Source organism: Phycodurus eques, chromosome 18 (assembly GCF_024500275.1).
Source record: "Phycodurus eques isolate BA_2022a chromosome 18, UOR_Pequ_1.1, whole genome shotgun sequence".
Taxonomy (NCBI): Eukaryota; Metazoa; Chordata; class Actinopteri; order Syngnathiformes; family Syngnathidae; genus Phycodurus; species Phycodurus eques.
Genome location: NC_084542.1, coordinates 3,256,742 through 3,271,454, shown reverse-complemented (window position 1 = coordinate 3,271,454; position 14,713 = coordinate 3,256,742). Strand labels below are relative to the sequence as shown.

General features: G+C 40.1%; 1 protein-coding gene across 3 annotated transcripts in view; it reads right to left on the bottom strand.

The window, feature by feature from the left end:
* Positions 1-14,713, bottom strand: part of tnfrsf21 (tumor necrosis factor receptor superfamily, member 21) — a 210,674-nt gene that overhangs the window by 153,265 nt on the left and 42,696 nt on the right. For all 3 annotated transcript variants that reach the window (XM_061704192.1, XM_061704193.1, XM_061704194.1), the window contains one exon: positions 7,787-8,018. In XM_061704192.1, the coding sequence (XP_061560176.1) occupies positions 7,787-8,018 (232 nt within the window). The remainder of the gene's footprint in view (positions 1-7,786; positions 8,019-14,713) is intronic.

The window sequence follows — 14,713 nt, the reverse complement described above, 5'->3', positions numbered from 1 at the left end:
GAAAATGCAAGTAAAAAGCAACGTTTAGCTCGACTACAGTACGGGAGTTATACAGAGTGCAACAAAGCTTTCCGGTAAATAGCAGGACTTCTGTCGTTCCTCCTCCCATGATGCTTTGTGTTGCCTACACCAGTTGTGAAAACGAATTGTGATCCATAACAGGTGATAAAGAAAGAATGAGGATGTAAACACAGGAATGTTGGTGATCTTACAATCACTTTATTAAGTAAATGATACCAAAATACAATAATCAAAAGTACATTCAGAACACACCTGCTGGGACGGCTTTAGCCAGGAAATCACCCATTATCATCACATCAGCATGGGATGCCGTTCATGTCACTGAAGCAAAGCACACCCACATTGTAAAGACATGTGCTCATATAGAGTGTGTGGACAGTGACCTCAAGTGGACAAGTAGAATATTTGCACATCAGTAAGTATCACTTATTGACATTGAAATACATATTCAACTTCTAAATTTATATAAATACAAGAAATAAGTTGTCGCTTCACAGATTTTTTGTTTTCTGGAATGTAACCCCGTGATTAACGAGGGATTTACTCTTGTACTGGAATCATTCTCTATCCAAATCAGTAGGTTATATTTAAAGTAGTAATTGGGAATTACATTCATCATATTGTAATAAGCGTCATAATTGGCCTACGGCCAGTGAATTGACCTGTGTTTTTTTTTTTTAATTTACTTGACGCTGTTCAGAGTGTTTTATTGTTTCTACATTTGATATTAGTGGTTAACTTTTTACACGCTTGTGTGACACTGTTAAACAATGAGAACCTTGACGTGCATCTGCAGCGTCCTCTTCCTTCAACATTAAAGTTAAGAGTGTTTAAACAGTGTTGAGTGGTTCACCTTATTTACATATTGCTTAATACAAAAATCACAGTCACATTCATTTAAGGACTGATCGTTTTCTAGTAGGCTTAAAGGGGACATATATTGGGGAAACCTGTCTTTTTAGTATATATTTTAGTAAAAAGACTTCACACTTATTGGATGTAATTACAGTATGTTCCCTTTAAAAGAATCTTAAAATGTATTGTAAACTGCACAGTTAGCCAGTGGAGGGAGGCCAGGACCGGAGTTTTGTGCTCCCTCTTACAGCGAGGAGGCGAGCAGTAGCATTTTGAGCCAACTGGAGATGTTTAAGGGAGGACTGGCTGACTCCAAAATAAAGTGCATTACATTAATCCATAAAGGAATGGATTAATGCTCCTAAATGTTCTTTTGCAAGAAAGGGTTTTACCTTTGCCAGCTGCCTAATGTAAAAAAAAAAGCAGAATTTTACTCAATTTGCCGATCCAATTTAAAATCACTCGGCATCCATCCATTAATTCTCAACACCGCTTATCCTAGTTAGGTTTCACAGGGCGCTGGAGCCTATCCCAGCTGACTTCGGGCGAAAGGCGAACTACAGCCTGAACTGGTCGCCAGTCAGTCGCAGGGCACATATAGACACGGACAACCATTCGCACTCACATTCACACCGTCACAGAGTGGGAACTGAACCTACGCTGTCCGCACCAGTCAGGCAGGTGTACCACTACACCATCAGTGACATCACTATCCATTTTAAAACCCAAGTTCGAGACTGTTGTCTCGTGTTGTATTCTCTCAAAGAGCCCAAGTCAAAAAATGAGGATTTACAAGGGCCTCTTGGACCAAACATTGTCACTTCAGTTTTCCACCACCACCCATATCTTTAAATCCACTATTGGTTCCTTTTTTTAGACAATTTAACATACATCGCCTGAAACTTCTGGCTTATCCAAAATTGAGGCTTAAAAACTGAAGGCGATCGAGTATTCACGATCAGAGGGCCTCGACTTTGGAACAACCTGCCTGATGCGTTGAGACACGCAAAATCGGTGCCATCTTTTAAATCACTTCTTAAAACACTTTTACAGACTGGCTTTAATATGATGTTAAACATGCTGCTTTTGTCAGTCAATCAGCTGTCCATCTGCCCTTATATTCTTCCCAGTTGTCTCATATTAGTAATTAGTGAGTGCCTGCACTGTATGCTGATTTTGTTTTCTATGTCGAATGTATTTGTCCAGTTTCAGTTCAATTTTGATGAATCATTGTAATGATGTTTGACGATGTTCTTTGATTGTTTTCTGGTGTTTGATATTGTTCCATCACGTTTTGTTTTATTCATAATTAAAAAAAGTGATTTGTCATTCATCATTATTTTACATGTTATCGCGATCCATTCAATATTTTTTGTTTTTTTCTAAATTTGGGCCCTGGGGAAGAGACACATTTCTAATTTGAGTCTTGTGAAACAGTTCTAACCCAATCCACTGCGTGTTTAATACACATTTCCCTGAGTACCGTGACATGAGTAACCATCACACACCATGTTATGACAAATATTTGAGTTTTTATTGAATGATTTTAAAGTTACAAAGTAAACATAGTGGCTATGCTTGTGAATCTTGAACTCATCCACTATCCACCCTCACCTTCATCCTTTCATACATCAATTTGAAAAGAAAAAAATAAAATAAAAGCCCTCACACTCCGAGGTTTGAGTCAGGACATCCTTGTTATCCTGTTTCATCCCTCTGTCAAGTTCACAGCAGCATATCTTTAACTCATTGTTACTCATTCAGGAATACTCAAAGTGAAGAAGTCAGGATTGAGTGCGTGCATGTGTCAGGCCAGTTGCTGAGAGATTCACACCCAGCACCAAGGTTGCTGCTACTGTCTTGGTGACCACCAAAGTCGCATGTTTTATTGTTATCATGTGTACTTTTCAGTTCGTTGTAAAGTACATTTAAAGGAAACCAGAGTGCATTATGTTTTTCTTTTGATTCAAATGTCCTATGTCGACATAAGACATAATATTTCAAGTAGAATGTCGAGTATGCATATCTTAGTCCCGCATGTAATTGTGTCATGCCAAGCAGGGGGAAATACACACAAGAGCCATGGGGGTGGGGGAATGAACAAACAAAATGTTAATAAGGGGATGCTACGAAACATTAGGAAACTGAATTGTAAAAAAAAAAAAAAAAAAAAAAGTCAAGCTTATTTTAACAACATTTCATCAGGAAAAAAAGAAAATACATGACCGTCAATGACCACAATGTATTGCACCGGATATCTTCTGTATTTTTTCCCCCCATACATTTCAAAACGCAAGTGGAAGAAAGCGCAATTAGAGCATAGATGATCAACCTAGTAGACAAGTTACTAACTACAATTTATCAACGCTTTGTTAAGGTTTTGTATTCATCATAACTGAAGACAGAGACACCATTTTGGCCCATTTTGAAATAACAAATGCTATAACTTCATAAAATGCATATTTTAGATAGAACTAGGACCGGTGGTCTTCACACACACACACAAAAATATTTGTGATGGACAAATAACCACAAATTAATTAGTTCCTTATTAATATATTTTGACACAAACTTCAAACAGTGTTTCCGTCGTAGTGATCCTAACCATACACAAAATGGACACAGAGCCTACAAACTGAGTGGTTTCAAAGAGAGAGAATAGAGTGGAGCAGAGAAAGTTAGCAGAGAACATAATGTATTATATCTTAACAGTAACAGACACTTTCAGGATATAGGGCACTAATTCTCTAAAAGCAGACTGGAGATGTAAAAATTATACTGCTTCCATTTGATGAGTTTTATATATATATATATATATATATATATATATATATATATATATATATATATATATATATATATATATATATATTTAGGCACATAAACTGAGGGCTAAACCGCACCTTGGATAATACATTGATAAATGTAAATAATGTATGTTTAATTGTTGAAGAGCCTCTTGAAAAAAACAAGAACAATACCAGTGTACTGAAGTCAAAGCTTATTTTACTTTTCTTTTTTTTTTCACTTGTTTTGATTCTGTTGTAAGCCAGAAAATCCAGTATTATCCATGAATGGTGGAAGTTTAACAAAGAAAGTGCTTTGTATTTTTCATGAAATTTAACATATTGTCATTATACAATGAAAAACATTTATCTCCATGAATCTTGAATAAAACTTAGCGACACTTTTCATTGGATAGCAACGATATGTTCAACAACGAGCTCTTGAGCCATGCCGCAATATTCATGTTTGCTACATTATAAAACTCTGAATGTATTTGATACAATTGGTAGACATACACCAAAGTATTGACTTTGACCCTGTATATTAGTGGATAAAGGAATAACAAACACACAATACAAGATAATAGGAAGAGTCGGGTCATCTTACTCATATTTTGTTGTCTGTCTTTCCCCAGTCGAAATCAATAAAAGAAGCTTCAAACAAAGTAGAAAACGGATGATGATGATGGATCACTGTGTCAGATCAAACCTGTGCTCAATCTGAACGGTATCAGATCTACTTGTGGCATATTTTATGATCTTATCTGCTCCTCTTCTTTGTCTACAAAAGGTCGGGGAGATGGCTGTAGACCGAGTCCAACAGCGTCTGGCTGGCCTCCTGACTTTTGACTCCGGCAATCTCAAAAAGCTGGTCTAGCTTGTCCTCGGCAGCAGGGATCTCCTCGATAACGTGCAGCTCTTCGGGGTTCAGGATGTGCAACATGTCGTCAAAGATGGGCTGCAGGTCGCACGGGTCGAGGCGCACTTGACGAAGCACTGTGTCTTTCTTCTCTGTGAGGAGGACCGAGAAGGGCAGAAAATGAAACGTTTACTTCTCACTGATACTAGTTGTACCACCAGTAAACAACTGGGATGACACGTAAATGTTCCAACTTGTGAAATAGTATCAGAGGCATAGCACCACCTTTGTGTGGTGAGATACCAGGAAGTCGGTATCAGTGTGTGAAGTTTAACACACTTACTCACCGCCTCCCCACTTCTGTTTTGAAAGCAATGTTCACCGTCTGACATCTTTTGTAAATGTCACAACAGACGTGTCTAACAGATTCACAGAATCTGATTGTGGGAATGTTCCATCTCTGGGAGTTACTGTAAGTCTGAAAAGGAACATTTGAATACAGTAAATGCATTACGACTAACGGACTCATTTTGCAGAAAGGTGGTTAATTTTAACAGAAAAAGACCCCTTTTACTGTTTAAATGCCCTCATTTAATTTATGTTACTGATCACTTTTGATTAGGTGTCATAGGGAAATTCTCTTTCGCAGCAAGAGTGAAGAACTCCAAGAGAGTGCGGGGTCTCAAGCACCCCCAAATTGAATCACAGCACCCCTAAAATGTTAGTGACGTCTTTCTTTTTTCTTTAACTGTATGTCATTTTTTAAAAACCGAGAAAAGTGTATAACCAGACAGTCCTTGGTTTCAATCCAATCCCTCCAAACTCCCCCGTTTGCGCTGTCTGCACAGAGCAATACGCGGCCTTCCAGATATGTGGAAGATTTCTTATTTTCTACCACTACCAACACACTATTAACATTACCATTCACCGGTTTTGCTGTATTTGACCGTAGCTCAGCGTTTATGTTGTTCGGTAAGCGTTAGCTGACATTTTCTCTCTAGCTAGGAAACGTTTCGGGTAGTCAGCGACAGCACCGCTGTCCTCCGTTTGAATTGGAAAGAGAGAAGCTAACTGTTGTGTCATGTGCATGTTGTTAATATTAAAGTCAACTGATAAGCTACGATGCATATTAACACGATAACTCCTATTAGGATAAAGAGAGAGGGAGGAGGAAAGAGAGGATTGTATGTATCTACTGCATTTTAGTTTTTAAAGCATTCCCAAAGTTGATTTATGTTTTACATGTTGTGCATTGCGGCACGGTTAGAGAGTCAGCCTCACAGTTCTGAGGACCCAGGTTCAATCCCCGGCCCCGCCTGTGTGGAGTTTGCCTGTTCTCCCCGTGCCTGCGTGGGTTTTCTCCGGGGCACTCCGGTTTCCTCCCACATTCCAAAAACATGCATGGAAGGTGAATTGAAGACTCTAAATTGCCCATAGGTGTGAATGTGAGTGCGAATGGTTGTTTGTTTGTATGTGCCCTGCGATTGGCTGGCAACCAGTTCAGGGTGTACCCCGCCTCCTGCCCGATGACAGCTGGGATAGGCTCCAGCACGCCCGCGACCCTAGTGAGGAGAAGCGGCTCAGAAAATGGATGGATGGAATCACAACTGGGGAACATTTGAATAAGAGATTAGGATAAAACCTTAAAATTACATCCCCACTTTGTAGGTGATGCCTATATCACAACTGACTGTGGGGTAAACGCTGGACAGGATTGAACCCCGGTCCTCAGAACTGTGAGGCAGATGCTCTAACCAGATGACCACCGTGCCGCCCAGTTGTTAATCATCAACATAAAAAGAAAGGGCAAGGTGAAAGTTAGTAGAGTACAATACTAACGACAACCACGAGAGGGAAATCATAACTCATCCATCTATCCATTCATTTTCAGTACACCTGGTCCTCGCCAGGTAAGCTGGACCCTATCCCAGCTGAATATGGGCAGGAAGAAGTGTTTGCCACTCAATCATAGGGCACATATAAACAAACGAGCATTCATATTCACTTTTACACCTATGGACAATTTAGTTCAAATAACTTACCATGCATCCAGAGTTGATATTTAAAAAGCAAAATAAAGACGGAACTATAATTAGGTGGTGTCTGAGTGATTTGGAAATTATTAATATTTGGGGTGGGCGGCATGGTGGGCGACTGGTTAGCACATCTGCCTCACAGTTCTGAAGACCGGGGTTCAAATCCCAGCCCCGCCTGTGTGGAGTTTGCATTTTCTCCCTGTGCCTGCGTGGTTTTTTCTTCAGGTACTTCGGTTTACTCTCGCATCCCCAATACATGCATGGTAGGTTAATTGAATACTCTAAATTGCTTGTATTTGTGAATGTGAGGGCAAATGGTTGTTTTTTTATATCTCCCCTGCGATTGGCTGACGACCAGATCAGGGTTTATCCCGCCTCTTGCCCGAAGATAGCTGGGACAGGCTCCAGCACGCCCGCGGACCTAGGAAGGCTAAGCGGTACGGGAAATGAATGAATATTTGGGGTGATACCCAATCAAAAACATGGAATCAAAATGAGTCAAAATCAAAGTCAAAATCATTTCAAGATTATGTAAAAATAAAACAGTCAAAATGTGTATGTTAAAGTTTATTTTTATTACAAAGAATCAATACAAATATTCACCTTCACATTCACACCATCACACGTGGGAGCTGAACCAAAGTCAGGCGAATGTACCACTACACCATCAGTGACTCATTCAAATTGTATTATGTATAAAATAAAAAATCATTTTCATGAACTATATTGTAAATGTGAAATGTATGTATACAATGTTTATTTTGTTGGTATTTTTAAATTTGATCATAAACAAGAAATCAACTAACCACTGCGATTGGCTGGCGACCAGTTCAGGGTCTACCCCGCCTCTCGCCCGAAGATAGCTGGGAAAGGCGGCAGCACGCCTGCGACCCTAGTGATGATAAGCGGCTCAGAAAATGGATGGATGAATAACAAATTCATCCAAACAGGTTTGGTTGGGCATCAAACTCGAACACCACCCGTTGACAAATGTTTGTTGAGGTGTAAAATTTCCCTTAGTACTCCCCTTTTGATGATTGGTTTTGGAGGCAGACAAACTTCCATCGCTCCCTACCCCCCGTTGACAATTTATTTTCAAGGGTTAAAAACTTCAATCTGCACCCGCCCCCCCCCCCTGTTGATGATTGGTTTTCGAGTGGCATCACCAACGCGTTTTGTGCTTCGGGCAGTAACACACCTTTGAATGCCACTGCTAATTCCCCACTCACCTTTAGTGATGAATGAACCGTTCCTGCTAAGAGCAGAGTCTTTGCTGGAGGTGGAGTCACAACGGAGCAGCGGTTCCGACTCATCGTGGAAGAAGCCTTTGGTACGGTCCACCGGCGACTGCTCTACACCGACAGCACTGCCGCCAATGCTGCTGGGAGACTCAGGAGGCTTGTGAATGGGACTGAGGCTTTGGCTTACATTCACGGATGTCATCAGCTGGTTTATGTCAAACTGGGGAAAGACAGACAACTAAATATGAGCAAGGTGAACAGTTTTGGGATGGACTTGGTATTTGCAAGGGAATATGTTGCCATGATGGTTAATGGGGAAAATTTGCCATTTATACAAACTAATTAGACCATAAATTGACTGAAAGGCAGAGGTAGAGTTGACAAATATTGTACTTGAGTAGGAGTATTGTTCCTTTCGAATAATATGACTCAAGTAAAAGTAAAAAGTAGTCATTCAAATATTTACTTGCGTAAGAGTAAGAAAGTACTCAATGAAAAAACTACTCAAGTAAAGAGTAACTTGAGTAACTTCAGATTATTATTTTTTTAAATCAGCATGTACATCAAATAATTAAAAATAATAATAATAATAATAACAATATGTGGGAGTTGACACACACCAGCCACCATTTCAATTTTAAGCTGCCCAAAAATAACAACAGATGCATGAAGCCCTCCAGAAACATTATTTGCTTTATTCGCTTCAATGACTTCATGAAGAAGCTGTTTGCTGAACAGACTGAATGACACCATAGGATAGTGCTAATTTTGCCATATCCCATGCCAAAACAACAATAGAAACATCTGCAACTTACCGCAAGGTGTTTTCTCAAGTTAGAAGTGGGCTGAAATAGTTTGGGCAGTCACAATTTAGAGCTGCGTGACAAAGTCGTTGCTTTTCAGAGTTTGGAAAGTAAACACACTCGCGCAGCGTTTTTTTTCCTCCCAAAATGAGTCATTTTGATTGCCTCGCGAAGGCTACGTACACGGTCATGTGACTACCTTGTATCGTCTGATTGGCGCAACAGGCACCCTATGCGGAAGTCGAAGATGGGGTCTAAAAATAAACGCGCACACGTAGGAGTTGATAAATAAAAGTAGCGAACGGGATGTTGATCATTGTAATGGAGTAAAAATATCAATCCGTCTTGACATAAATACGCAAGTAAAAGTAAAAAGTACGGTGCATTTTAAGTACTCTGACAAGTACAGTTTATGGAAAATGTTACTTGAGTAAATGTAATGGAGTAAATGCAGCGCCTTATTACCCACCTTTGGTGATAGGCTAACTTTGACAGCCCAGAGAACATCATTCACTTTCCAGAACTTCATTTTCTAATGTAGGTAAAGATTATTTTTAATTTACGTTTTCCTCCCAAATATATGATTCAACTTTCATCAAGTGGACATTAAAATGTATCATTGCATTGTTGAAGTGGCATTCAATCTCAATCTCACATTTAAATCAAAGTAGGATATGATTACTACTTACATTGTCTCTAGCAAAGGAAGCATTTTGGACTCTATAATTTCAGTCCTACTAGTTTGCTGCCATAACAGGTTGTAGAAGAAATTAAAATGACAAGTACATTTTCTGGAGCAGTTACAATGACAAAAAAATTGGCAATTTTAAATTGTCGTAATTTATGCACCTACAAAACAAACTGGTGTTGTGGAAAGCTCCCCTGGCTAGCAAAGTTAGCACTGTCAGCAAAAATCAAAAGCAAAAATCAAATTGAAATTTTCAACCTTGGAAATGTATCCAAATAAAAATATAAATTGGAAAAACATTCTGGGTCTGATAAGTCATGATTTCTACAGCAACGTTCGGAAAGTAGGACCACAATTTTGAGCATTACTGAAACAGCCCAGGCTTGCAAAAGTGCTGCTGGCAAAAAAATTTTTTTATAAGCATAGTGCCAGCTTTGATGATTACTTCCTCCATCTCAAACCTGTCCCTTGAACATGAAATTGATAAGATAGATATAAATATAGAGTTAAAACGTATTCATGAAATTTGAAATGAATATATTGTAGTTAAACGTGTTACTGCTATGTTTCTTTTATCGTCTGCATGTAATGTATCTCCAGACTGTCCCGTCTCTTGTCCTATCTGTGCAAACGCTTCCCCTCTCCCCTCTGTCTCTCTGGAGCAATAATGAACATTCAGTTCCAACCAGTAAGGACTGGTTTGGAGATGAGCTCATGAGGGAAAGTCTTGTTTTTCCCAGCCTGAGGGTAGGCTGCAGCAGAAATCTAAGCACTGCTCCAAATTTCTTGTGTTCTCCATTCATTAATAAATGCATCACTGTGCTGCACAGTTCTGACAAACAAACACTCTTTGTCATATAAGCGATGATCTACACAATTACATAAACCCACGAAACACAATTACGTTGTCAACACGGAAGCAGATGAAAGTGAAACATTTTGGAGGACCGATGCAGACACATCATAGTGACCCATAAGAGAATGACACATTTAGAAACCTCTGGGCACAGGAAGTTAGTGGCTTCATAAGACAGGAGAACTAACTTAATCGAATATTCATGGCCCTATTTTCGTGACTGGCGTAAATCCGGCATGACGGCTATTGCAACTGTGTGCCAGGGGCAGGTTAGACCGGTGTTGGTAATTTTCTAGACCAGTGCAACCCTGCGGACGCGAAAGTGGGCGGGCTGCGCAACTGTGAATGTATTTTCAGCCGATCAAAGCACCTCCCTCTCTTTCCGTTTAAATGTGGCACAAGGACAGTCACAATGGCGACATCTCTGAGCAAAAGAGGATGATGCGTAATCGCAGCGATCCATGCGTGAGTGGAGCATTGTCACTGCTCTGGCCGATGTGGCAACTGGTAATGTGAGCGGTTACAATTACAATTAAATTAAATACAGAATGAGCTGGCGACTTAAATATGTCCATAGACCTCAGTATCTGTCTTCCTGTACCCCAATTCACCAAAATCACATTATACCAGCGCCACGGTTTACCTCCCGTCAGTATTTAGACATGGTCTGAGCAGGCTTAAGTTTAGAACAGCTGACTGCTACCAAATTGTCACACCGCCGGGTGAATCTCCAAGGACACCCTGTCGCTGCGCTGGAACGACCATCGTGGCGCAGACCAGTCTGCCAAACTGGTGGACAGGCGCAGCAAGCCTTGCGCTTGCACAAAAATCAGCAGCCGCCGGCATTTACATCAAGCCCAAATGTGCTGTCTGCGACAATGGATCCCTGTCTTAACCCACTAAATATTTTTAAACAGAAGGAAAAACAGGAAGGACAGAACGATGGAAAGTGTGTTTTCTATGCATGTGAATCCAAACCCAAACCCAAACAAACTGCAGAGTCATTGTATTATCATCATACAAAGGAAACTAGGGAGACAGGCAAGGTGTGAAAGAACGCATGACGAAGAGCAATAAAGATGTATGTGATTAAACTGGAAGAACAAACTGACACAGACAACAACAGGTAGAGCACTAATTATGACACCAGCTCATTGGGAATGACTATGATATGCGAACACAAAAACCTTGGGACAATTCTACCAGGATAGGGAAGAACCACAAAGAAAAAGAAACAATTTTAAACTTTTAAATCGACTTTACTACTTCTAATCCTCCTGCTGCTACAGTAAAGCCTGAAACTTCTCATACTGTGGCCAAATTTTCAGTTTAGTGAATTTGTATTTGGGCCATTCTTGAATCAGTGCCATTTGCTTGGTGTAAGTCTCTAAAAATAAACTTACATTTCTTGTCTTTTTTTCTAATTAACTAGAATTTTAGAATATTGTTAGGGATGCACCGATAGCACTTTTTTTTTTTTTTTTTGACTGAGTATGTGTAAACTACAAGTCAACTTCTTAATGGCTTCAAAAAACAAAATACAGGTTTTGGGGTGGCCTAGTCAAGGTCCAGACTTGAATATGATTGAAATGCAGTGGCATCTCCTTAAAAAGGCCGTTTATGCTCGAAAACCCCTCCATTTTTTCTGAATTAGAACAATTCTGCAAGGAATATTGGGCCAAAATATCTCCTCAGAGATGTGAAAGACTCATTGCAAGTTACGGAAAACGCTTGATTTCAGCTGTTGTTGCTGAGGATGGCCCAACCAATTATTAGGTTTAGGGGGCTATTACTTTTTCACACAGGGCCAGGGAACAGCATTTTTTTTCCTTAATGAATGAAATCATCATTTTAAAACAGCATTTTAAGTTCATTTGCGTTACATTTGTCTGATGATTTTAAACATTAAAGTGGGGAAACTGCAAGTATATAAGAATTTGAGAAGGGGACCAATGCTTTTTCACAGCACTGTAGATATGCTACTGCCAGGAAGGGTATCGGGTAGCCTGCAATGCAGCATTCACCCGCCCCGTCTGGCCTGGCACGGAGTGGGTGACGGGACTTGGGAAACACGATGCTGGCACAAATCGCGGGGCAGTTGGGTCGCCCAAGCAGACTTTGTCATCAGTTTTGCAGGTCATAATTTGCAGTCAGCTAAAAGTGTTGTCATTCGTGTTTACTTTAAATAATCTCTACACAGTTTACATGGTGGCTGCTACCCGGAAGGTACATGTAACGCTGGTAAAAGGGTGTCCGCGTCGTAGCATCGTAGCATTTTTACAGGTCCGGGTATGAATACAGACGTACAGTGTCGGCACCAACACGGATACTACTATTGGTATTGGTGCATCCCTAATATTGGATAGTCCTATTGTTATTTTTTTTATTATTTTCCCATTCTTATATTAATCTTAAATAGGACAAAGATGTCAACAAGAAAGAGATCCAAGCTTCCTCATGTCCAACTATAATGCAGCAAAAATGTTATAGATACCAAATTTCCAAGAGGGATCTATAAAGTATTCTGACTCCTCTCCTTCTGTTTTCTCAACAACTGTATTTGCCAATCTAGTTTGGAGTGAAGGCAGCTTCCCTCTCTGACCTTCACAAAAGCACTGATGGAAACTGGAAATAGGAAAAGGGCAATTTGCTTTCAGCAGGGGTGGTAAAGTTGAGTGGACATACGATATGCATGTTCTGTTAAGACTTTCGACTTCTCCCATCAGTGGGTCACCAAAGCAAGCAGTGTTGAACGAGTGTTAAATGACTTCAATGAACGAATGTTCATGAATTAGTTCATACTTTGGGTCGACGTGAACAAAATTTAGTTAATTTCTGATTGAGGAATGTTATTGAGAATGTCCCAATCTGGCGTCAAAGAACGGTTTCTGACAAAAGTTCACTTTCATTCAATAGTGCCAGGTTTTGCTGAGGACTTCCAGGACAAAACCCATCTGTCCAACTAATTCATTTTTGGAACGGTGAACTTAGTTCAAAATTTTGAATTATGAACCATGAAGTGAACTAGTTAATTTTCGGAACCATGAACTGAACATTGAAGTAGTTCGCGTAGAAAATGAACTTTCCTAACAGTGACATGAAGTCACTTGCATGATTTGTATGAGAGAGTTTATCCGCCAAAAACGTGCAAACCCAATGAATTTCCTATCTGTCCATCTCTCCATTTTTGTCAACAATTGACCTGTTGAGGGTTTTGGAGGGGCGAGACAACCAGGAATTAGCCCAAGCCGGCTCTGCTATGCAAGTCACTACTCTAACTATATTCGAAGTGACTTGGGAGAGCAATAGCCCAGTGGTGAACAAGCACAAAACGAAGCTGTCCTTCAAAGGGTCAATCCCAATAATCAATGGTATTATACAGTATTATTTTACCATGTTAACTTAGTTCCATCACAAACACATGGTCAGGATTGAATGACTGCTCAAGTGGATGCAACTGTAGTCAAATCATCTGACTAACAGAAAATATGGTCAAATTAAAAGAAAGTACTTCCAAATCTTTGTTTTAATAGCGGCGAGAGCTGTGTTCTATAGCAATGCATTGCTGACATGCCAGAGCTGTGCTGCTACTTTACATGATCTTCAAAACACTGTATAAGATAGATCACATATCAGCATGCGTCCCTTGATGAACCATTGGTGAAGTGCAATAAAACTCAACAATAAATTTTAAACCCAGAGAATGCAGCAGTGGAAGATCATCCACTGGTTATTAAACCGCAATGAGAGGTTAAATTGTCTGCATTGACAGACAGAAAGTCTATGAAAGTAGGACAATACCTTTAACTGTTAGGCTTTCACCTTGACTAATGTGATCAGAGATAGGTCGTTATTTAAAAAAAAAAAAAAGTGGATCATGCTGTTCCGGAGACAAGTTGTACAAAGGAGTGCCACCAATCGATGATGGACCACTGCTCATTAACTATGCTTCTGCCTCCCATTCCAATGGCACCCAAATGACAAAAGCTAAGCATAAAACGGTTTTAATGATTGCTGTGAAGGCACTGCAGAACAATTTATGTTACATTTGCTGGTGAAGTTGGATGGTAATAAACAAAAAAATAGGGTTGGGCGAGTACCGATACAAGGTATCGGCCTTATTTCAAGGTACTGGGTACTCGGGAAGGCTGCCGATATCAGCCACCAATACTCGAGGTAACAACAAAAATAATCTGACATTGAGTAAGTCCTCCTTGCCAGTAGTTGGCACTACACTGCGGTGGTTTTGACATCGGTGAATCATCATGTGCATCAGAAAGAAAGAAAGGTCTTTGTTAAAATTTTTATAGACCAGTTCAAAAATTACAAGAATTGGCATTTTGCACTGTTGGGTTTTAAAAAGGCTCTGAGTGTCATATACTGCCCTGCAGTTCGATTATTGGAGCCGGGAGGGCGCTTTGCGTCCTCTCTCTCTCCCCCCTCCCCTCTCTGTTTACAGCACCTGTCTCCAATCAGCCTCATCACCACCAGTGTATTTAAGCCTGCCTGTTCCATGAAATCCTCGCCAAAGTATTGCAGTTACTTCCAGCGGTACCACGGCCCATTTA